The sequence below is a fragment of the Cygnus atratus genome, chromosome 1 (assembly GCF_013377495.2).
Source record: "Cygnus atratus isolate AKBS03 ecotype Queensland, Australia chromosome 1, CAtr_DNAZoo_HiC_assembly, whole genome shotgun sequence".
NCBI classification, from domain to species: domain Eukaryota; kingdom Metazoa; phylum Chordata; class Aves; order Anseriformes; family Anatidae; genus Cygnus; species Cygnus atratus.
Genome location: NC_066362.1, coordinates 58,615,323 through 58,637,614, shown reverse-complemented (window position 1 = coordinate 58,637,614; position 22,292 = coordinate 58,615,323). Strand labels below are relative to the sequence as shown.

The 22,292-nt window shown below is 42.5% G+C and overlaps 1 protein-coding gene across 3 annotated transcripts; it reads right to left on the bottom strand.

Annotated features, from left to right (window-relative positions):
- Positions 1–2,068: 2,068 nt before the first annotated feature.
- On the bottom strand, positions 2,069–20,787 carry NFYB (nuclear transcription factor Y subunit beta). 3 transcript variants are annotated; one of them, XM_035564128.2, is made up of 7 exons: positions 20,647–20,787; positions 10,362–10,455; positions 9,721–9,851; positions 7,695–7,892; positions 5,641–5,722; positions 2,729–2,808; positions 2,069–2,518 (listed from the first exon to the last, which is right to left on the bottom strand). In XM_035564128.2, exons 2-7 carry the CDS (start codon positions 10,453–10,455, stop codon positions 2,486–2,488), a joined length of 618 nt encoding a protein of 205 aa, XP_035420021.1. In that variant the 5' UTR covers positions 20,647–20,787; the 3' UTR covers positions 2,069–2,485. The 3 variants fall into 3 exon arrangements, with proteins under 3 accessions (XP_035420021.1, XP_050564180.1, XP_035420029.1); XM_050708223.1 differs by lacking the exon at positions 20,647–20,787 and adding an exon at positions 20,619–20,637; XM_035564136.2 differs by lacking the exon at positions 20,647–20,787 and adding an exon at positions 19,972–20,012.
- Positions 20,788–22,292: the final 1,505 nt, after the last annotated feature.

Sequence of the window (22,292 nt, the reverse complement as noted above, 5' to 3'; positions counted from 1 at the left end):
AAAGGTCTTTGAGCATCAGTGCTATTTTGAGTAACCTATCTCCAAAGTTTTAGCACAAACTGCCACTGCTGTCTTAATCTCAAGGCCAATTCAGGGCTGTTAGTTCAAACAAAACATTCAGGGAAACAACAAGGGCAGTTTTGTAGAAGCAGATGGGATACAACACGAATGGTCACTCATTTTTGATATAAGCCACTTTTAAAGGATGAGTACTTATAAACAGGAAAGTGAGAATGCGTTCTTTTTTAAACAAAATTAAGAACTCCACAGTGGTTGAGTGGTTGTGCTAACTACCACCACTGACTAGTATAAATTAGGTAAGTTCCCTCGGTGGTTTCCATGCAAAGGACCATATGTGCTTTATCAGCACTACAGTACCCCACAAGCTTTAGTAGATTGCCTCAGAAAGCAACCAAACAATGTACTGTACTATTACTTGTACGTGTTTTTTCAAGAAGTGAATAAACAAGGCTCATGTAGTTTTGTCCGTCAGCCTTGGGGGGAGGAATGGGGTGGAAGTGAATATAGAAAAAGCAAAACAAACCACTATCAGCTCCTTTGCACCTTTGATGGTACACAAACCACAAACTCAAGAAAACACTTAATCCTAAACTCTCAGAAGAGCAGGCAGTTTGAGGAAAATATAGCTGCTATCAAGCAAATGAGACAGACGACCTTACCTCCCTTTGTGCATGTTCAGCTGCCAAACCTCCAGCTTCTCCTTAGCTGTAATCACAGCTTTCTCCATTGCAGATTTGGGTGCAATTGAGAAGAGGGTATGACGGCCTCAAATAAACAGAATACAAACAGAAGGGGCTCTTGTACTGATCATGTTATTCAGTTGTATATTTAATGAAAAACTCCATTCGTTTAGTCATAGCTGCTGAAGAATGACAGACTGCCACAAAACCCAGAACATCTGCCCAGACTGCTACGGGATACACTGGATCTCCTCCAGAGGCTCTGGCAGCATAATGCTGATTTGTAAGAAACACTGTTGAAATCCACGCATACATAAAAGTTTTTGAGTAACAAAGAACCGGCTATTTCAGGCTTCTGGGGCGTCTTAGTTGAAGCTATTTTTCCATTATTAAACGCTTTTGTGTTCTGTTTTTTTTTTGAAAGACAAAACCAGCAAGAAATTATATGGCAATAGATTTAAGGTGTGGTTTGTTTAAATTAATGGCAGGTATATGGAAAGATAATTATTACATTTCAGTCAACTGCAAACAGTAAAAATATCAAAGGTTCCAAAATTTAGTCCAAATAAGATAATTACTAAAACCACCACCCCTATCCTAATGGGCTAAGAAATGGCATCTAACAGAATTACCCACCCAATTATTAAAGAACAGCAATGCTACTAAGAACAGCTCACTAAACATACAGAACTACATTATCTAGAGTTTATTGCAAAACCAGAAAAGAGACAGCAAACTTGAAGTCTGTCTTTCATTTCAGATTTGTATCACTTGTCCAAGTTTCACTCGCTCACATACATACACACACACACACGCAGCCTGTACACAGAAAGTTGCTAACACATTTGAATTCCCACAGTCTCGCAAGAAACCTTAAAACATTTCAGTAAAAAGTTAAAATGAGGTCTTTTACCACAAGGACTATAAAATCCCCCCACCCGCCCCCCACTACCATCAAATTTCTAAGTTTTGGATTCTAAAAAGCATACATAAAAAGGAAGTTATTTCAGTAGCACAAAGACTACCTTAAACACAGCAAAGTATGTCTAAGGAGTTAATGCAACTGAAAAAGAAAAAAAAAGTCCTGCATCATACACAATCAGTGTTTTAATTAACACTGTTGATAAGCTCTAAATCTCTAGCTGGAGTAGAGCACCGCTTGTTTCTGATTAACTTTTAATTCCCAACTTATATAAAAAAAACAGTTGTAGCAATTCTTCTGAGCTGCTAGTTTCATGAGAAAAAGTCCCTTTCAAAATTTCAATAAATATACTGACATCTAAAGTTAGTTGAGGTTGTCATGCAAGACACGTTACATAACCAAGACCAACTCAATCTTTATAATAAAGGCAACTTGCATTCAAAAATGAACTTTACCCTTACATTTTTATTCAAAGGGTAAACATGAATTAACCCAGCTGTTTACCTGAATTACAAAAGTAACATGATTCAATATGAAAATAAGAAACTGTCTACAAATCTCTGACAGTAATAAATTGCAATATACAATGCATACAGGAGTTATACAGAGCAACAAACTCTTGTACAAAACAAAAATACTTTAATACCTTTAAAATCCAATTTGTTTTTTTTTTTTTTAAAATCATTCATGAAAAAGATTTGAGTCAGAATTCACACCTCAATTAGTCTAGCTTCAGGTAGCTACATTACAGCTATTTAATATACAAAGAGATAAATCTCTCCACCAGTCATTAAAACTGTCTTTTTGTTAGAGTTTCACTGCTTCTGCGTCTCATGTTCCCAGATCCAAAGTTGTCTTCAAATCATGAGAACTGAATTTGTTGAACACCGGAGATCTACAGAAAGAAAATGGAAGCTTACGTTCAGTGTAACCTTTTTTTTTTTTGAAATTGCATCACAGTTAGCAGCCTTGAGTTGTCAGTGTTGGAATGTCATGACAGCCACCAAAAGACTAAATCATTGATTTTTGTTTTTCAGAACAAGGCAGCTGAACTAGCGTTTGAATGTTAGCAGCAGAAGGGAGAACAGATGACGGGATACTGTACCTGTTGGTATGATGTTGTATAGACCATAACATTCTGCTGTTGGCCGTCTGTAGTTATTAAGCCTGCTGGCAACTGATTAGCTGAAAGAAAAAGCATTTAAAGAGAGTTAGACATGATCTGCAGGATACATGAAGCCCTGTTTGTAGCATCTGTCACTTAAATAACATTTAGTTGTGGTCCACTCTGGGACTATGGAGCAGTTCCTCTCAGGACAGCTACATACTACGCTGCGTTCAGTCATGCTTGTTACTGAGTGTTAAGTGTCAACGAGCTTATTCCCATTAGTACTTCAGAATCAAAATCCATTATCTGATTTTTCATCATTGAATCTGCACATATCTGAACGAGAAACCCAGAGAAAAAGTCATGCTTCTTTATAAAAATAGGGACCTGAACGTGGAAAAAGCATGAAAGGTGGCAGAGATGAACAGAGGCAGGCAATGACAAAAAAAAAAAAAAAGAAAGAGGCACTGGCAGAGGTATTGACAGGAAGCCAAAGACCTGACATTATGCTAGATGACTTCAGCATTCCTTTCAGGGTACCACACCAAAGCTCTGAATTTCACAGAGGAAAGACAAGGCCAATGAACTGAGTAAAAAGCAATTCTGACATTTGGGGAGAAAATTCAGGGAGTGATGCTCTAAGTCAAACCCTGACAGTAACGCATATGGTAAGCTCTGTGACATTCAGAGTAAATACATGTTACAATTGTTAGTTGGAAGTAAAGCAGCAAAACTTTCAAGTTGTAAGTTACTATAGCATACCATTCTCCACTAGGAGACAAAAAACGGGACTTTTTGCTGTTCTGAATTATGGCTGTTACTATGTACAAATAAGATGCAAACCCCATAAAAATCCAAAACCAGCATAATCCTAACAGCTTTGATATGAAAGCCGACGCTTGGTTTTGCTTAACATCACTGTATTAGCTTTCAAACACTTAAGCTGCACATTAAGCGATGCATTAAGGTCAGAGTTAGGAACGGCTTGGTCAGGTCTAAAATTTTAACGCCCTTCAACACGTGTTCCACATCCAACACAGCCGGGTCAGAGACCCAGCATTAACCTGTGGTGAAGATCTAAGACCAAGAGCTCAGGGCTGTGCTGCAGTAGCACGGTTTTTACTACTGCTGCAGCAAGACCATCACCCTGAAGGGATCTACAGCTGCACCTCCATGGAGAGGAATGCCTGCAGCACACGACACAATCAGCTACTTCAGAGACATATTTTTTCCTCCTCTTCTGTTATCTGCTACTGCAACATCTCCTTTGGCACCCTGCCAGGACTTAGTATTCTCTTCCAAAGCTGCTCTTTTCAAACCACAGCAGGTTAACGCTTACTTCATAGAGCACACTGAGGCTCCCAGGCCTGAGATATTTGAAAAAGGGGGTAGGAGCAGATCTTCAGCCTTCTGCCACTTAATGGGGGCCGTATCAAATTTGTTAAGGGGTCAGAGCATCCACAGATGGAATGGGATTCCTTCTTTCTGGTTTACAATTTCTGGTGGGCATTGTACTCAGGCCAAGCAGAGCATGAGCATCCCTGAGAAAAAAAACTTTTAGTGAACTCGCCTCTTGGCCCAAAAAAGGTACTGGATGCAGACACAATCAAAACATTCCAACTATTTTTCCCCTTCAACTCCTGAGCTGCAGTTTAAATGCATGAAGAGCAGACCAGGGTATATACAAGATACAGCTTTTAGAACAATATCTATATATTGATTTGACAACCTTTCAAGCTGGACAGACCTCCAACAGCTGCAATCCAGGAACTACAAGCAACATACCCAAGGTAAATAAATTGGGTCTATAGTTTTGTTGGTACCCTACTACTTCTGAACCAAGAACTATTACATAAGTGAGTACAGATAAGAGTTCGCTATTTGCATTTCCTAATCTTTAATCGGAAAATAAAAAAAAAAAAAGGCAAGCTTTCTGCAAGTCCCCTGTAGTATTTAGGTTTAGATTCTTAAATTCCAGTCAGTTTTATGAACTTATCTTTCAACCTAGGAGAGAGCATAAGAGTCTCTGCTGTTTTGTATAGCTAAAGTCATCAAGCTAGTAGCAAAGTGTTCTGTTTCAGAACCTGAGTAGGTCATCTCAGTCCTCAGGCTTTGAATTTTTGCTGGTTCTGTAGTATACCACTGATTTTAAAGAGAAGATTTATCAGGTACTTAGGTGAAAAAAATAAATCTCATCAGTAACTATGACAAGAGCCACACCCCTTAATTCCTACACCACCTTAACATTTAAAAGACAAGATGAAGGCTAAGCAAGAATCCAGGACCAACAAAACCAAAGCAGAGACCCAACAAGCATCAGGCCTTAATTCACAGCATAAGGAAGAAAAATTATAGCGAATGCATATGATGTTCCTTCCCCTATACTTTTTAGGTGCTAATCTGTTCGTTCTTTTGAATACATAAGAAATATTAATTGTTTTAGAATTCTGTGAAGATGATGTTCTCCTCTGGTTCTTTCTCAAAGACCAGCTCCCCAAGTCATCACATGATGTTTACTTTAGTTTTTCCCCAACAGTCTTGCAAGTAGAAGAAATGGAGCCTAAATGTGTAGCTATTTAAAAAAAATAAGATAAAATTCAAGTCTGCATCTTTTATTACAGTATGTGTTTATGTGTAGAGAAAAATACTGTCCCTAATGTATATATTTACAGATCTTCCAGAGTTGACATTACCTATTACTAGAATTCTGACTGTACGTTCTACTGACTGGGAAGAATTTATCTTGGCACAGGGTATACTCCAGACATCTCAAATGAAAGCCTCAGGGGATGTAACACAAGCTGTCAGTCCAGAATGTCTTCCTCAGTTAAGAGTTTTGATGTCTAAAGGAAATGCTATCTTTTGAAAAGCCATAGTAATAATGAAATCAATTAAGGAGTATTACTTACTAAATGCTTCCTCTGTGAGCTCCTCACTTAGACCATCTCCAGTTGTAACTGTTCCCCCAATTCCCTTTTCTCCTTTCATTGCCTGGTGAGAAGAAAAAAAGTATTTGTATTAGAGTATTGTTGGTGTGAGATTGTTTCAAGGACCCAAGATCTCTATCCAAGGTTTGGAAGTTGAGCTGGAGTTTGAAATCCAAGACCTGCAAAACTATTGTATTTAAGACTGTGCATAGTATGAGAATACGTAAAGAGTGTTTTTCATCTTAGCCATACTCCTCAGAAACAAAAACTCTATAAAATTGAGTAGAAAAGGTTTTCAGCTGCTGCACAGAGTCAGAGATCTGCAGTAACCCAGGAGCAGTCAGCACATTTACAAGAAATCACAGAACCTCAGAACTACTGAGTGTGCAACATTTGCTTACCAACAATATGCAAGCGCCATCCTCATACAACTAAGGGTTGACATTTAAAACCAAGATATTGGATTTCTTTCCCCACAGCAAGGACTAGAGCCAGAAATGGTATCAGCACAGAAAGCCAAGGCTCCTAGTCATATGCATGCAGTTGTAAAACTGTGAAGTTTGATGATCTATACTACTACATAAGAACACACAGAAAAATACTAAAGGTAAGAAATGTGTTCTCTGCAACTGTTTGATGGAGAATAAACGCATAAGCTTCAAAACAGCACTTCATACGGTACCCTGAAGAGGGAATGGGTGTTTAAAATTGATAGGAAAAAACATCCAAACCATTCACCTAGCCGAAAACCAATCCCAATGCTCTGCTACCACAGCATATACATCTGCAAAAAATAGACCTTTCAGAAGAAGAGTAGAATAGACCTAACTTCAGACTTCTCCAGAAGAACTGCAACTAGCTCGGTACCACTTGCATTTTTAATTAATGCACATGCCTGTGCCATCCAAAGTGCTGTAACTGCTATAGAGAAGTAGAAAAAGACAGCAGACGGCAGTGCTTCAACTTTTAGATTTCACCTCCTGTTACTCAGTTAAACACCCTCTCACAATCCACCATAAAAAACTATCTTCTGGAAAAGGGAAGTTTAAAGTGCTATCAGCAAATTAAATATCACTAATGAGTCTTAGTGCCATTAATTGAAAAAACTTTGATTTCCAGAACGGAGAAAGCCTGAAGAACATTGTTTTCTACAGTACTGTTAATTCAGACATCCCTGCTTCACTCATGCCAGTAAAACCAAGCTTATTTTCTTTCTTCTTCCCATGATTATTTTAACCCTGAACAATTTCTTCATTCAGGTTTATAAAGAAGGGAGGTCATTGGATAAAAATGCCTTTGGTTTGTTTGGTTAAATCTGGTATTCTGTGGTAGCAGAATACAAAGTAAAGAAGAAAATTTTCTTTGGTCTCCAAACAGCAAGAGGGAGGAAAAAAAGAACAAAAAATCTCAAGCAGAAGCAACTTCTTTTTTAAAAAAATACAAATTTCTGAAAGGAAAAAAATAAGTCACTTTCTGCTAGAGAAGGGATAAAGAAAAGTGCTTCGATCACGTAATTATCAGGTACAAAGTATCAAAAGCAAACTAAGAAAAAAGTAAAGAAAAACAAACAGATTACAACACCACTGTAGCAGATAGCCTTCTGCGCGAATAATTATCCCAACACGAGAAAAAAACTTTCTTTTGCATATCTGAAGCCCAGAAAAGCAATAGGCATTAGGCCAGATCCTCAGAGGATGTTGTCTAGTACAGTTTTATTGATTGAACCCAAAGATCGAATTAAGTATTCTTAATAGGCACCTTTAAAGAACAGAATGATTTACTACCAACAATATATTAGAGAAAAGTTATTCAGTTGAAAGCTCTAACTACTTTGAATCAGCAAGTCTAAACAAAATGCCTTTATTTTTTTTCCCCTCTTGATAGGTTCTGGAACATTTTAAAACATCACAGTAGTCCCAATTGGTCCCTGACAATAGCTGTGAGATTCAAGTTAGCCATTACACAATTATGACATGGAGCTAAGAATAAACACAATCAGGTCAAATAAATGAGAAAATGCTGAAGTATATACCAACCTCTCTGAATTTTTGGAGGTATAACTTCAAAGGTTCAACATAGCTATCAAATCCCAAGGTAGACATGGCAAAGAGAATATCTTCTCCATTAATGGTCTTTCTTTTCTCTTGGTGACACCTCTCACTTGCTTCTGACGTTATAAAGCTGATGAATTCACTTACACACTCTTGCACACATTCTTTTGCATCCTTAGCAATCTAGGGAGAAAAAAAAGTATCACAAATTGATTCATCAAGACGAAAGAAAACTAAAAACACAAAACAGAACAAAAACTAAAAAAAGCACAATAGGTTGCAATAGATATTAAAGGAAGCATCCCAAAGCCTGATAATAATACCCATTTAGGCAACAACTGTATGAGGGAACCACTGGATGTCATCACTGCTCTGTGGAAGCACAGCTGCAACATGATTTTAACTGAAGTTTTACTATTTCAAGCAGAACAACCAAGTGCCAGCATCTCCCGAACTCATAATTGTGTTCTGTACAAGGTTTTATATGTAGATGCATCTCAGTATTGTGCCTGAATTTGCTTACCTACTACTTCTCTTTCAACCTGTTCATTACAATATCACAGTCCACTTTCACTTTCCTTTCAATAGACCCAGCAGCTCCAACCCCACTGTAGTACATTCCCACAAACCTGGCAATGACAAGTATTTTTATCCTGACCGAATTAAGGGATTAAAATATATGCCTAGCGGTGAGCTTCTCTAGTGCTTTAATATTCTGGTATAAATTTTGCAAATGAGAGTTCAACTGAAGAAACATATGCCCCTGGCAAGAATGAAATAAATTTGATTATGGTTTTCAGCTGGACAAAAGTAATTTACCTGACTCAAAACAACAGCAACCATTACTCACGATTACTTGGGAAGCTGACAGGATCCAAATGAAGAATTATAATAATTAAGATTCTTATTCTTCACATGTTAAGAACCTGTTTGTATTTTCTTTTTTTATATGAAGCAGTAACAATATGTAGAATCTTCACTAGTTCCTCTGATATTTTCAGAGGAATAGAGCCAGATTTTCAGAAGTACTCATCAGCCAACAGCTTCCCTTGCAGCTTTTCACAAAGACCTCCCTGATTTTTCAAGATAGCTCATCAACCCATATGCTAAATTCTTGAGAAAAATCTCATCTTGATTGCTAAAATTCATGACAATATGGACCAGTGAAGAAATTTTCACAGAAAAGATATAAATGTAACACCCAGATCTCCAGAAAGCCCTAAACACTATGAAGTACAAGCAGATGCAAGAAAATTCCACCTTCTATTTAAAGGAACCTCAAAAAAAAAAAAAAAGGCAGCCTTAGCTAGAAAAAAAATTAGTTGGGCAAAATGTACTGGAATACAATAGACAAATGGCAAGTAATAGGAGTCCTGTAAAGTTTTAAGATCAACTGGTAGAATATGCAAACAATTATAACTAGTCTCAGCTTAAAATTGATTTAGAAGGTCTGTTCTTAGAAGAAAGAAATAAAAGAAGTCTTTCAATATCTGGCTTTACTTACTACATGATATAAGGCAGGCTTCTTAGGTAATTTTGGCATTTGGATATGTAAAAATTCAGGCAATGGAAGACTAACCATTTGCTTTCCTTCAGGATGAGAAATAGGTTTTTATTTCCCCTACTATATTTCACTTATTCCAAATTTTAAACAACTCAATCAAAGCATAAGATTAAATTTCATAGGAGAGAATTACATAGAAAATGTTCTTGCCAACATGAGATTTTCACCAAGTCTGCCTTGTTATGACAATTTCAGAGAATACATCTTTGAAAAAAAACGCCCTTGAAAGCCCTATGAAGAGCACTCTCAAGAGTTGAGGCTCCTGTAATTATGGAAATTATAAAAAGCTTTCAGAACCCTAAGAAAAGTGGACAGATTTTATTTATTTTGAAGGCTTTCCTCCAACATTTCCAAATGATCCTGGTTTATTGTTCTACCAACTTAAGTTCACTCAGAGGAAGGAGTAAAACTCATTAACACACTTTCTTTACCAGATAAGAACATTACCTTTCCTGTTTGGGGTATAGCGTTTTTCATTATCCTTGCAACATTTGCAATTGGAAGATAGATATCTTGTTCTCTAAAACTCTCTTTTGACCCATTTGTATCTTCATGATCATTCATGCTGTCCTCTGTGTCTAATGAAGTAAAGAAAAGTTAGCAGAAATTGTATTTGATAGACAACAGGCAATAATTAATCAAGTTTAAAATATTACACTGAAAGATTAATCATTTTTGAAAGACTAGTGTATTAACATTGTAGAAATAACCGCAAAAAGCAACAGATGTAACATCAGGGTATCTTTATGGGTGTTCAATATCATATTTATCTTACTATGCACAGAAATTTATGTGGCTGCTGAAAACCAAGCATTCTTAATGTCACGTCAAAATAAAAATTCTTTCCTAAAACAACGAGTTGTGTTTTTCTTGTTTGTTTTGTCATCACCCCCAAGGACACTGTATCAACACTGATAAATCTAAAATCCACCTTCAGACTGCAGGAAAAATGCGTTATACAATGAGGCATTATGAATACAAACAATTGCAAATTCTTAGGTTGAGAACTGACAGCAGAGAACTGTACAAGAGGTGGAAGGAAACTGTATACAGAGAGAAACAGTAGTATTTACTGGTACATTTCTTACCATCATGAGGCTGTATCACATAGTGACTGCCACCAATGTAATCTCCAGCAATTCCTAACTGAGAAGCATCTGTCGTGGAGCTATCACCGTCCATCTAAAACCAGAAGAAGCAATGCTTTCAGGTATGTTTGCGGTGCCGGAAGTGCAGCTATTGCTGAAAAACAGCACTTTAAGAAGCTTATGAGACCAATTTTTACAGAGCGTTAAGTATTTGGCCATTTGAGAACAGCACACTCCTTGGTGCCGAGCTTTACTCATTGTTTTGGTTTTGATCAGTTCTTCAGATGCAACATACTAAAGAATTATTGCAGCTATTTCTCTCATTCATACAAAAATGAGAAGTTAAAGGAACTTAACTAAAGGAGAGGTAGGTTTATACATTCCATTAAAACAAAGGTTAGCACTTATAGTAACTTTTTTTTTTTTGGACAAACCATTGCCCATTCCCAGATTAGGTATCAGGGTCAAGCACCTATGAAGATGAAAATGCAAAACCACAGGCAATCAGACTAAACTGCAAGATCGTGCTAACAAGTGAAGTGCTTAAAAGCAGTTTTGCTCCCCTTATCTTGCAAAGTAACAACAAAAAGTGGAGTTTCATTATTTTTTCAGTAGTAAGGCCACCTAAGATTACTCATACAGTAGTACAAGATGCTTTTGACATTATTCTCCAAGTCCCAGCTGAATTTCAGCTGTGGGTCTGAACTCTGAAGTCTGCAGAACACGTCACAGGCAAATTGTTAGCTGCTTCTGACAGTGAAAATAATGAAACTGGTTTGTGAAATCTCTCCAGAAATTCAGCTGAAGGCACAGGCCATGCACCACAAATACAGATAGCAGCCTTGTGTGGTTGCCATGACAGGCTGACCAGAACAGATCAAGGCATCTGTTTCTCTGAACAGCTCTTGAAACCTAACCCCAGCTCACCAAATGCTTTACCTACAGTTCTTCTACAAAGTGCACACTTCGCTTTCCATTGCCCAAGCAGCTTTTCTCAAGTTGACAAACTTTTCCTAGCCAGACCTCAGGACCAGCTCTGCATCCTCATCCTTCCTGAGGCATCAGTCACTCCCGGGTGTCTTCTGAGTCATGCTTGCCTTTGCTTTCCCTGCTTCTGTCCTGCCTCACTCCTCTGGGCATCCTTTGCTCCTCTCACAATATTCCTACCTGGTGGCCAACAAGAACTCTTCTCCTTCAGGCTTTAGAGACTGGGTTGGAGTTCAGTAGGTGATTTAAATGCTAGGAGGAGGGATGCCAAAAGGGCTGCACTCCCTTCCTTGCTGCCTTTGTCCCAGGAGGCACTGACCACTTTTCAGCCAGAGGAGTCCAAGAGATGTGCCCGCCCTTCCCATCCTTCTATCCCAGTTATTTGTTGGTAAGTCCCAAAATTTGGGAATAAATTTACTTTGTAAATGAGTAAGGTATCTCACAGTACTGCTCTGAAGCCTGCTGTTTCACCAGAGACTTTGAACACATTGCACTTCCTTCTCCCGTGGAGGCAAAAAAATGCAAAGATACCTCCTACCTCCCTTAAAAGCTTGTATCCCTTTAGTAAGGGCTTTCCACAAGTAAGCAGCAATCCAGTACATCACTGCCTGTTGCATCCACATTTTGTCACAGGACACAACGCTCATATATACAACAGCAAATGCTTCTGCCCATGCAACCAGTTACCACATCACATTTGCTTTTCTAGAGGAATAATGAAATTTCTCAAACGCTACCATCAGGTGCTCAGTAGAAAGCTCAGACCAATATAAAACTGTGGCAGACAACAGTTCTACTTTCAAAGGGGTTATTTTAATGGTGCCAAGTACAAGTCGGAATTTGAGTCTCTTAAAACTTGAGCAATCTTGGCTTTTTTCCAGTTGCAGATCTCTTGAAAATTAGCGTATTAAAAAATAAACTTTTCCAGAGCATTTAGCTCCCATACTTCCCAGATATCAGGTTTTTGTGGTTTGTTTTTAAATACTTAAGATTGTAATGATGCTACTTTTGGAGAGGGGAAACGATGCAAAAAATTATGGATGGAGAAGGGGCTCCCAGCACATGCAGATCTCTTTCAACATTGGCTCACAGATTTAAAGATATATTTGAGTGTGTTTACAGACACCTTTGCTCCAGATTTTCTTGGCTGTGGATAACATCTGACAAGTCTGCTAACACTCTGTTGTTCACCTGCTCCTAGACAGTCAGCTCTGCCATCCCCATTTGGCACCCCGTGCCATCCCCATGCTCCTCCTGCCACAGCCGTTCCTGCTGGCCCCACCACCACGCACAGCCCTGCGAGATGCAGGTACCTTGCCTGTCCTTAGGGAACCACCTCTGTCCCAACAGGGAGCGGTGGAAAGGGAAGGATTTTATTGTCGCCGAGCCCCTGCAGCTCACCTGCCTCCATCTGCCTGAAAGTGGGGGTGGAGGCAAACTTGTGCTATTTTTGCACCTACCAGAAACATGAGTAATTCAGCCTCTGTCAAATCTGAACTTTGCCTGTGGCCACAAGGGCTGGGTTTTTGCTTTCAAACTTTGAAGCAGCATCCGGTGCCACGCTTGGCCACAGATGCGCAAGTAACCTGAGTGCTGCTCACATTCACGGCAATGGTGCCACCGCTGGAGGTGGCCTTGGCACTGTTTCAAGGAAAAACTCTTCTACCTCTTCTTCACCGTACTGAATGCTGCACACATGCACCTGCTGCTTTTTTAAAGGCACTTCTGGTCATTTTTGATGGGCATTTGTGAAATGTTTTTGCCTCTCACACAGCAGCTCTGTCCAAAGGAAGGGCAGCACTTTATACTTTAGCTTTCCGCGTGCCAACTGCCATGCCAATTCACTCTGTCTGCACGCTGCAGGCTCTTCGCTTAACGCTGATTTTCAATTTTCCAAAGGGTCTAGACTTTGCTTACTCAGCTCACTGTAATGACAATGCAAGGATATTGCAATCCTGAGCACCAAGAACACGAAAACTGACATCACCCTTCCTTAAAACAGTTGTGTCACTTTTCCTTCCTCAATCTGAAGTGATTACATTCTGCAGTCGGCTATATCCCAAAAGCTGCTTCCAAAATTAATTTCGGATTTTCTGGTAGTCTTGTTCTCAGTTTCAGCTCTGAATTTAACTCCAAATTATGGACTCCACAAACTTTGAGTTTATTCAGCCCCAGCTCTATTTTAAATGCCTTGAGGTTCCCCTCCACCCCCGTTTCTTTCTTTTTTTGCTTTTCTACGAACCATATCTTCTGAAACATTTCCTTCTTCTGACTGCAATATTCTTCAAATTTCTGCAGTGATGTGACAATTCACTTGTGTCTGCTCACCCATTCTGCAGGCACTTGCATTTTGTGCATTATCCTTAGTGTCTAGCACTAGGTAAACACTAAAGCATCTCCATACATACCCATCTGAAGCTTTACTGCCAAGCCCCTGTAACATTAAGGAACCAACACGCTTTCATTAGCCCCACTGGCCTTCAAAAGACAATTCCTGTTTGAGTCTCTTCTAAAAGCCTCCTGCATCTCTTGGCAGCTTTGACCTCATTAGATTAATGCATCCTCCAGGTTCCATATTTACTTTTATTCTTTTCTGTGTCCGCATTTCCATTTCTACTTATGTGTGTCATCTGATAATTAGCAAGAATTTTCTGAGGGGAAGCTTATCAACATTACTAATCAAAACCAGCAATTAGATCAGCAAAACTGAAAGGAAAAGGCTCGCAAAAGAAAAAGGCAGATCTGTCTCCGATAAAGCAAACAGGCATTGACAGCCTACTATATACTGAAATTACTTCTGTGGGTATTACTGTAAGAAAGGTTTTTAGCTGCCAGGACAACCTTGGGGCAGCAGAGTATGGGCAGCATAACACCCTTCTGTGTAACACTTGGCAGGGCCAGGTGCTAATCCAGGATCATGGGACAATTTGGCTGGATCACGGGGGAAATTATGGCTGGAATGGACTCAGGAGGTCTCCAGCCCAACCCTCTGCTTGAAGCAGGGTCAGCTCTGAGCTCAGAGCGGGTTGCTCAGGGCTTCGTCCAGTTGTGTCTCAAAGACCACCATGGATGGAGAGGGCCCAACCGCCGCAGGAGCCTGCTCCATTGCTGGGCTGGCTTCGTGGTGAAAAGTTTTGGGCCCCTCACTACAGAAGGACATTGAGGCCCTGGAGCATGTCCAGAGACAGGCTACGAAGCTGGTGAAGGGCCTGGAACACAAGTCCTGTGAGGAGTGGCTGAGGGAACTGGGGTTGTTTAGTCTGGAGAAGAGGAGGCTCAGGGGAGACCTTATTGCTCTCTGCAACTACCTGAAAGGAAGGTGTGGGGAGCTGTGGGTTGGCCTCTTCTCACAGGTAACTAGTGATACGACTAGAGGGAATGGACTTAAGTTGCACCACGGGAGGTTCAGGTTGGAAATGAGGAGACATTTCTTCTCAGAAAGAGCAGTCAGGCATTGGAACAGGTTGCCCAGGGAGGTGGTGGAGTCACCGTCCCTGGGGGTGTTCAAGGAAAGGTTGGACGTGGTGCTTAAGGACATGGTTAGTGGGTGATAGTGGTAGTAGGGGGATGGTTGGACCAGATGATCTTGAAGGTCTTTTCGAACCTTAATGATTCTATGAGGAGCAGCATTTCTACACATTACTCCAACCCCAGCAAGTTCTGTGGGAGAACTGCAGTCAGATTTCATTTTGTTTTTTAGTTCAACACTAGATCACGGTATTTGAATTTAGCAACTGCACTTAATATATTGTACAGTCACCCCACTAATATCTCTTTGAGTTCAGAGTTTGACACAAACATGACCTTGCCTAAAAATGTGGCCACTTCTATCTTACTTCATATGAACACACAGTTGTTTGTTCAGGTATTACAGTTTAAACTTCAGATGATCAAAACTCAAGCAGTCACTTAAATCACCATATATTTAACGCTGAATGTCAGCACAGAATCCGTAATACATACAGCACAATCCAACCCTGAGAAAATACTGCTCTAAATACGTTTCTAATTAATTTCCCTCAAAGCAAACAAACAAACAAAAAAAAACAGCACAACCTTCCAGTGTCACTATAGTTGCTCTGAAAATGCAATACAACGTAGCATAGAAACAACATGCTGCCTGCAGTAACTGAAGTTCCTAGGAGACTAAAAAAACCAGCAATTCTTAAGCTGGCAGGCTTAGTAGGAAAAGAGTGACTTCTTTGGATGGAAGTAGCTGTTAAATTTCATGAACAGACAGAGTCCTGGAAGATATAATCCTAAAATTCATGTTCAGAAAGTGGCCGGGTGGGTGGGTAATCTCAGAGCAGCCCTTAGACCTGCCACAACTTTCTTAAAAACACTATTTGCAGATTATATATCTCGTTTGCACAGTGGCAGTTTTGGCATGCAGAAATTGCGACGTTTTTTAATACAAGGTGGTGTCTCCTGCATCTGTGTGGCCACTGAATCACATGAAGAAGGAGGGCTCCCAACACATTGTTTAGTAGCAGGCACTACTCTAAACTGCAGTTTTGTACACTAAACTGCACATTTGTGAAACGCACTTCCATTTTGTAGATCATCCTTCACCTCCAGCACAAGGAAATTAATGAAGCTTCTCCATACATACACATACTGACTGAACCAAGACCAAGAACCAAGGATGTCAGAAGTGACAACATGTCAGTTTTAAAAATCATGGAATTGTAGAATCATTTAGGTTGGAAAAGACCCTTAAGATCCTCAAGTCCAACCATCCACCTAATGACTCAGCCCACCGCTAAGCCACATCCCTGAGCACCACATCCACACACCTCTTAAATACCTCCAGGGATGGGGACTCCACCTGGGCAGCCTGTTCAATGCCTGACCACCCTTTCCGTGAATAAATTCTTCCTGACAGCTGACCTAAACCTCTCCTGGTGCGACTTGAGACTGTTTCTATGTTGGGAAAAAGCATCTGAACACAGAAGCAGCACAAAGTTGATTTTTTTTCATGCCACTGTTATCTCTAATAGAGAAGACCAAGAAGATACAAATGAACAGATCCAGGAAAAGTAACCCCAGAAATATGTTGAAAGGGAAACACTCCAGATCAAGGGCGTCAAAGAAAACTCAATGATAAGCTGCAAGTGAGTGCACATACAGGTTTACACAGCCATCTGGTAGAAAGTTTTCTGGGGGATGCTTAAAAAATATGCTTCTGTCAGCTGCTGACAACTCAGACTGTTCCCAGAATATATCTGCACTGAATGAATAAAACCTCACTACCTTAAAGGAAATCTTGCATCCTGCTTAATCTTAAAAGCTCTCTTAAGAGAGTGGTATCTGTGGCTCAGCCAAATGGTAACTAGGTGAAGAACAAGCCCAGAACTGCTAGCACTGAGGAGAGGATGGGTCTTAGACTTATGCGAGCATAAAAGGCAAAAACAGAATAAAAGATAGGAAGATCTTGCCTTCAGAATTACCTGACAGCAGTTTGTGAAACTGGTCTCTCAAGGGAAACCATGTGTGTCTTGTCTTCTAAGCACTTAATGAGGTATTCATGCACACCACCACTCTCCCAAATCTGCTGTCCCACAAGAGGAACAGCAGAAAATTGTATGTAATGAACTGAAGCACTTGGAACTTGCCATGTGGCTGTCCCTACCATGGAAGCAGGACAGAAATGGTAACTAAAGTAATAGGTACTAACTACTTCAGCTGTTGTAGATTTATTTTGCCACAACCCCTTACCACAGGAAATGTAAGCCTGAAAACCTGTACATAACATCCAACAGAGACAATGAGGTTTTACTTGGGCTTTCTGTACCTTCATTTGCTGCTCCTACACCGAAATACTGAAATACTTTTTAAATTTGAAAATACAGCATTAATTCCCTTTGATTTTCAGTGACTTCTGGAGAATTTGATTTTCCACTGAATTCTCACCTGGCAGCGAAGCACTGTCTCCTACAGCAGAAAACACTGACTGGGAAATGCAGTCACGGGCACAGGGCATCATTCCAGCAGATCCACAGAAACGTAAAGATAAAACCCCTTGGCATGTGCCCGGAACACAAACAGAAGCCGTGCTCTCTCTCTCAATCTCGAGCTCCTCTAGTCTCTCGCAGTGTTCTCCCCACCAGCAGAACAGCCTCAGGAGTGGCAGATTGATGCCGAGAGAACCCGACAGCTTCACTAACACTTGTTAGCCTGCACTGAGCTCCTTCCCCTGGACCACAGGGAGGAATCCTCCCCCCTATGAAATCCAAGCAGGGCCTCTCCACCCTTCCACCTTCCCCCACACATCAGCACTATCTGATGACGCCAGACACATTTACGGCCCATCTTACCAGCCCTAATGTCACAGGCCATGAGTTCCCTCCACCCTCACCCTGCAGCGTGGATCCAGCTGTGCTCTAGAAAGCGGTGACTCCTACCCACGCTGAGGAGCTGCTCAGACACACCGTTAGCTGCAACATACACAGGTGGACTAACAATGCATACATTTTTACATCAAGTGTGAGTGGATCGGTGATATGGAGAAGCTGTCTCACCATCCATGACTTCATTTCAGGCAGTAAGAAAGAAGAGAGAGAAGCTGGAGACAACCTGAGATTAACAAGGGAATTTAGGTGGCTTTATTTTTTTTGCAGAAGCCAAAGCAGGGCAGCAGTGATGAAGAAACACAGCCCCAGCTCCCTCCTGCTGCAACACTGACTGTAAGGGCCCTGTAATGTTTCCGTATTAAGTTTTTAGTGCTTTCCTAGCATCTCTGGTGAAAGACTAAGCTCATCTGTTTACTAAAACAGCAATCCATAAATCTTTTTTCTTTTAGAAATTTGCTAATATTTGTAAGTTGACTATGTTTTTTCCATCACTGTGGTATTATCTCAAGTAAGTTGTCAAGAACAATTTATTCCCCTCAAGCAACAGGGCAAGAGTTTCACAAAGCTATTTCAGGACAGGCCACTATTTTCAGGCAAAATCATTGAAACTGTTGACACTTCAATTTATTCTATCAATGTTATTTATAAATGTTGATCGGCATGTGTGTACAGTGGCACATTTTGCCCTTTTTCTGAGCATCCTGCCACTAAAATATTAATTCCCAAATACATTTCTCTAAAGTACTGTTGCAAAAATGTCAACTGAAAAGTGGCTTACAAGTGTTCCCCCCACTTTTTTTTTTTTTTTTTAATTTTGATAAAAGAAGATGCAACTTCAAAACAGTTTAATAGTGTTTCATGTTTCCTGTCTTCACGGTATCTTGGACTGCCTTCTTTTTCCTCTCAAATTCTGTACGCTGCCTCCCTCCCTTCATGTAATTATTACCACAAATAAGAGGTTCTGTATTGAACTTTGAACTGCTGTAATTGTCAAATATTAAAGCCTAAAGAGTAATATCCAGTCTTCTTGGCTTCTTTCATATGTAACTCCATGGCTATAAATGCCAACAGCCAAGACCATATATAATCACCTGCACAATGCAGAGCACAAGGAACTCATGCAGACCTCATAAATAATGATTCAGATTAAACCATCCTGGATCTCCCAGAGAATTACAAATGGATCCTTCCTTTACATTGAGCTGTCATGCCATAGGCCACAAAAGGAAATTAAAAAAAAGTAATCACTAAGTTCGCTGTTTAAAAATGCTATGCTAATGATTAAGCATAAACACCATTTCTCCATTCCTGCAAGCCAATTAAAGCCAGATTGTGAATAATGCCCTAAGCAGATCCTTCCATTTCGCCGCTATTGCCTGGGCTCCTTTTGAGAAAGCGGCAATGCTTTTTTGTTGTTGTTTGTTTTTAAGTTGACAATAACATCTATCCAAATCAAACAATGTATCGGCAAGATAGGCAAGGGCTGAAATCCACATTTTCACTTCCCTGCCTATGTTGAAAAGTTCAGGTCATTGTCAGCAATTATTTTGCCCCCCCAAAACCAATCCAAGCCCACTAGATAACTTTTACATGACAACTCTTTACAAAGCCAAATCTTTTTGGCTAAGTCTCAATGGAACTGGTAAAGCTAGAATTTGACTGGTTTTGCGTTCTTGCAGTATTACACTTCCAATGGGACCTGCAATACATTTCTTTCATCTCGTGCATCCTAATAGCTGCAGAAATATTACTAGAACACGTGGTTGTTTTCCTTTCCAATGTGCTTGCCTGTGAATAACCTACATGGTGTTCTTCCTTTCGGGATCACTGACTACAGTTTCTGGATGGAGCAGTGGCTGGCACACGGAAGCATGCCTGGGAACCAGGGGAGTCTCTCGCTCGCACAATGCACGCCAGCTTCGCGGACAGACATCCAGGAGGGACCAGCTACCCATCTCTCCCACCTGCCACCCGTGTTACTGGTTAACCCGCCGGTGTCGCTGGGGTTCGCCAGCCCGGCGAACTGATCGATCTCACATCCTGACCTTCAACGCTGCAACAGCACCCGGCGTTGAGGCAGGAGAACGAAATGGTCCTACCCAAGCCTCCAGCGCTCTCCACCACCCTCCTGCGCCCTCCGTGCCCCACACACCCGCTCGCCGGGTGTCTCTCACCCCTTGCTTTCGGCCCGAAGGGCGCCCCGCGCTCCCCGTTATCCGGCAGCCACTTCATCGTGGCTCCCCGCCGCACCCCGGGGCCTCTCCCCGCACCTAACGCCCTTCTGGGGAGCCTCGGCGGCGGCCACAACGGCGTCGGCCCCAGGCCCAGCACCGGGCGGCCGTGGGCGTGGTGGCGGGGCCCGCCAGAAGCGCGGCGGGGCCGCGGCCCCCCGCACCGGGGCGAGGGGAGGGGAAGGGAGCGGAGCGGGCACGGCGGGGCCGCCACAAAGCCGCCCCCCGCCGCGCAGGGGGTCCCGGGGTAGCCCGGGGCTCGGCGGCAGGCCGGCCCGCGGCGGGCACGGCCGCGGGGCAACCGCGCTCCCGTCCCCGCCTCCTCCTTCTCCTCCTCCTCGGCCACAAAATGGAGCCGGGAGAGGGGGGGGGCGCCTCCCGCAGACGGAGGGGGCACCGGCGGGGGCGGCCGTGCCGAGCCCCCCCCCTCCCCACCGCCTCCTCCTCCTCCTGCTGCTGCTCCCCGCCCGCCTCGCTTCGCCTCCCCGCTCGGCTCGGCTCAGCTCGGCTCGGCTCCCCGGCGGCGCTCCCCCCGCTCCCCGCGGCCGGCACAAAGCGGCGAGCGGCCGGGCCCCGGGGCTGCTCGCCCCCCACTTCCTGGTCCCCGCGGCGGCGGCGCGGCGGCGGCGCCGGGGCCCGGGGAGGGAGACGGACATTTCATTCGAGCCTGCAGTGGAACCGGTTACCAATCATTGGCCGGAGCCAGGCACAAACCTCCAGTGCGGCCCTGGTTGGCTCCCTCCGCAAATCGGCTGTTTGGTTGGACAGAAAATGGCTGCGAAGGAACCAGTCCCAGCGCGGAGCCCCGCTTCCCGCAGCCGGCCTGCCCTCCCTCCGCGCCGCCTCCCCGCCACGCGCGCCGGCTCTTCCCCTCAGCGCGCTGCCTCCCGCCGGCACGGCTCGGCTCGGCTCGGCCCTGCCCTGCCCTGCCCGCCTCCTGGTGCCCGGCCCGGGCACCCTAGGACCCCCCCAGAGCTGGGGAGAGGGGCCCTGCTCGCCCCGCACCGCTGCCTTCCTCCCCGCTCGCCTCGGTGTCGGGGCGCTGCTTGCTTACGAGTGTCCTCGCACCCTCTCTTGGCCTCGATCAGGGCTGCCCCACACCTGCGCCCGGCTTCGTTAGTTGTGGGGGAAATATATTACGTGCCCCCAGCGGCTTTGCTGCCTGCCTCGGCCTCTTGCAGGCTGAGGAGGAAGAGGCTGAGGAAGGCGAGGTCGCTGAGGGAGGAAGGGTGCCCACCGCACCTCAGCCCCAAACGTTTTTTGGAACAAAACTTTAGTGAGAGGCGCTGCGAGTCTGTCCTGCCCCTTCTCTCCACAGAAAGAAAATCCCGCTGCAGACCTGAAAGTGTTATTCCCCGCCCCCCCCCCATGACACAGGGCCTAAAGGGCCTGGTTTCCTTCCACTTTCAGGCTTTGTTACTGTTCTTAAAATATATGGCCTGCTCGGTGAAGATGATCGTTGGGCTGGCTTCTCCACTGAGGTTTATAAACCTCTCTTAGGAAGCATTTATATGAAACACTTCATAATCCACTGATCCTGCCATTCACTAGGATTGGAGTGATTTTTTTGTAGGTGAAGGCAGCCAAAGACGTTCCTCACACCTGCCGTCAACGTGTGTCTATTTGTGATCTCCACAGTAGAGGTAACGGGAATGACTTTGTTTCATACAGGTTTTAATAACCTGTAGTAATTCTTCATTATTTGGGAGTCTTAAGTATTTTACTAAAGTGTAGTAAAGAAACTTGAGTTTTACAATGGCCTTTGTTAGCATTCTTTACCAAGTTTAATACCTGATACACAAATACATTCCTCTCCAAATTTTCTTCTGGCGTTTGGATTTAAACAAAGCAAAACCCAATAAAACTTATAAATTGCCTCTTGTTTCCACTTAGGAATGTTAGTTTCTTATATTTCAATATATCCGAAAGATTCATATTCACTCAAAATGTCCGTGGACTGAGTTCCAAGTTTAAAAGGAAACATCAAATGAGACAACTTTTGCATGGCCTCAGGTTTTTACTTCAAATGCTATATGCGGCTTCGTTCTGCCTCCTGGGTACTGTGAGCAGTAATTAGTTAATTTTTTTTTTAAAATACCTGGAAGATGTAAAGTAATAAAAGAACATTTGCTAGCTTTGGGGCCTTAGGGAATGCATTTCCCCTTTATCTATTTTATGGCTTGTGTACACTGAATATAATACCGTGACAATACCCTATTCATCTTGCAATGCTGTTTTAAGATCCTTCCACGGATTCTCTCATCTCAACCTGGAATTTCACAAGTGAGTAGAAAGACAAATGCTTGCCATTGTGCAGGTTCTTCAGGGCACAGCGTAGAAGGTGCCTTTTGTTTTGAACA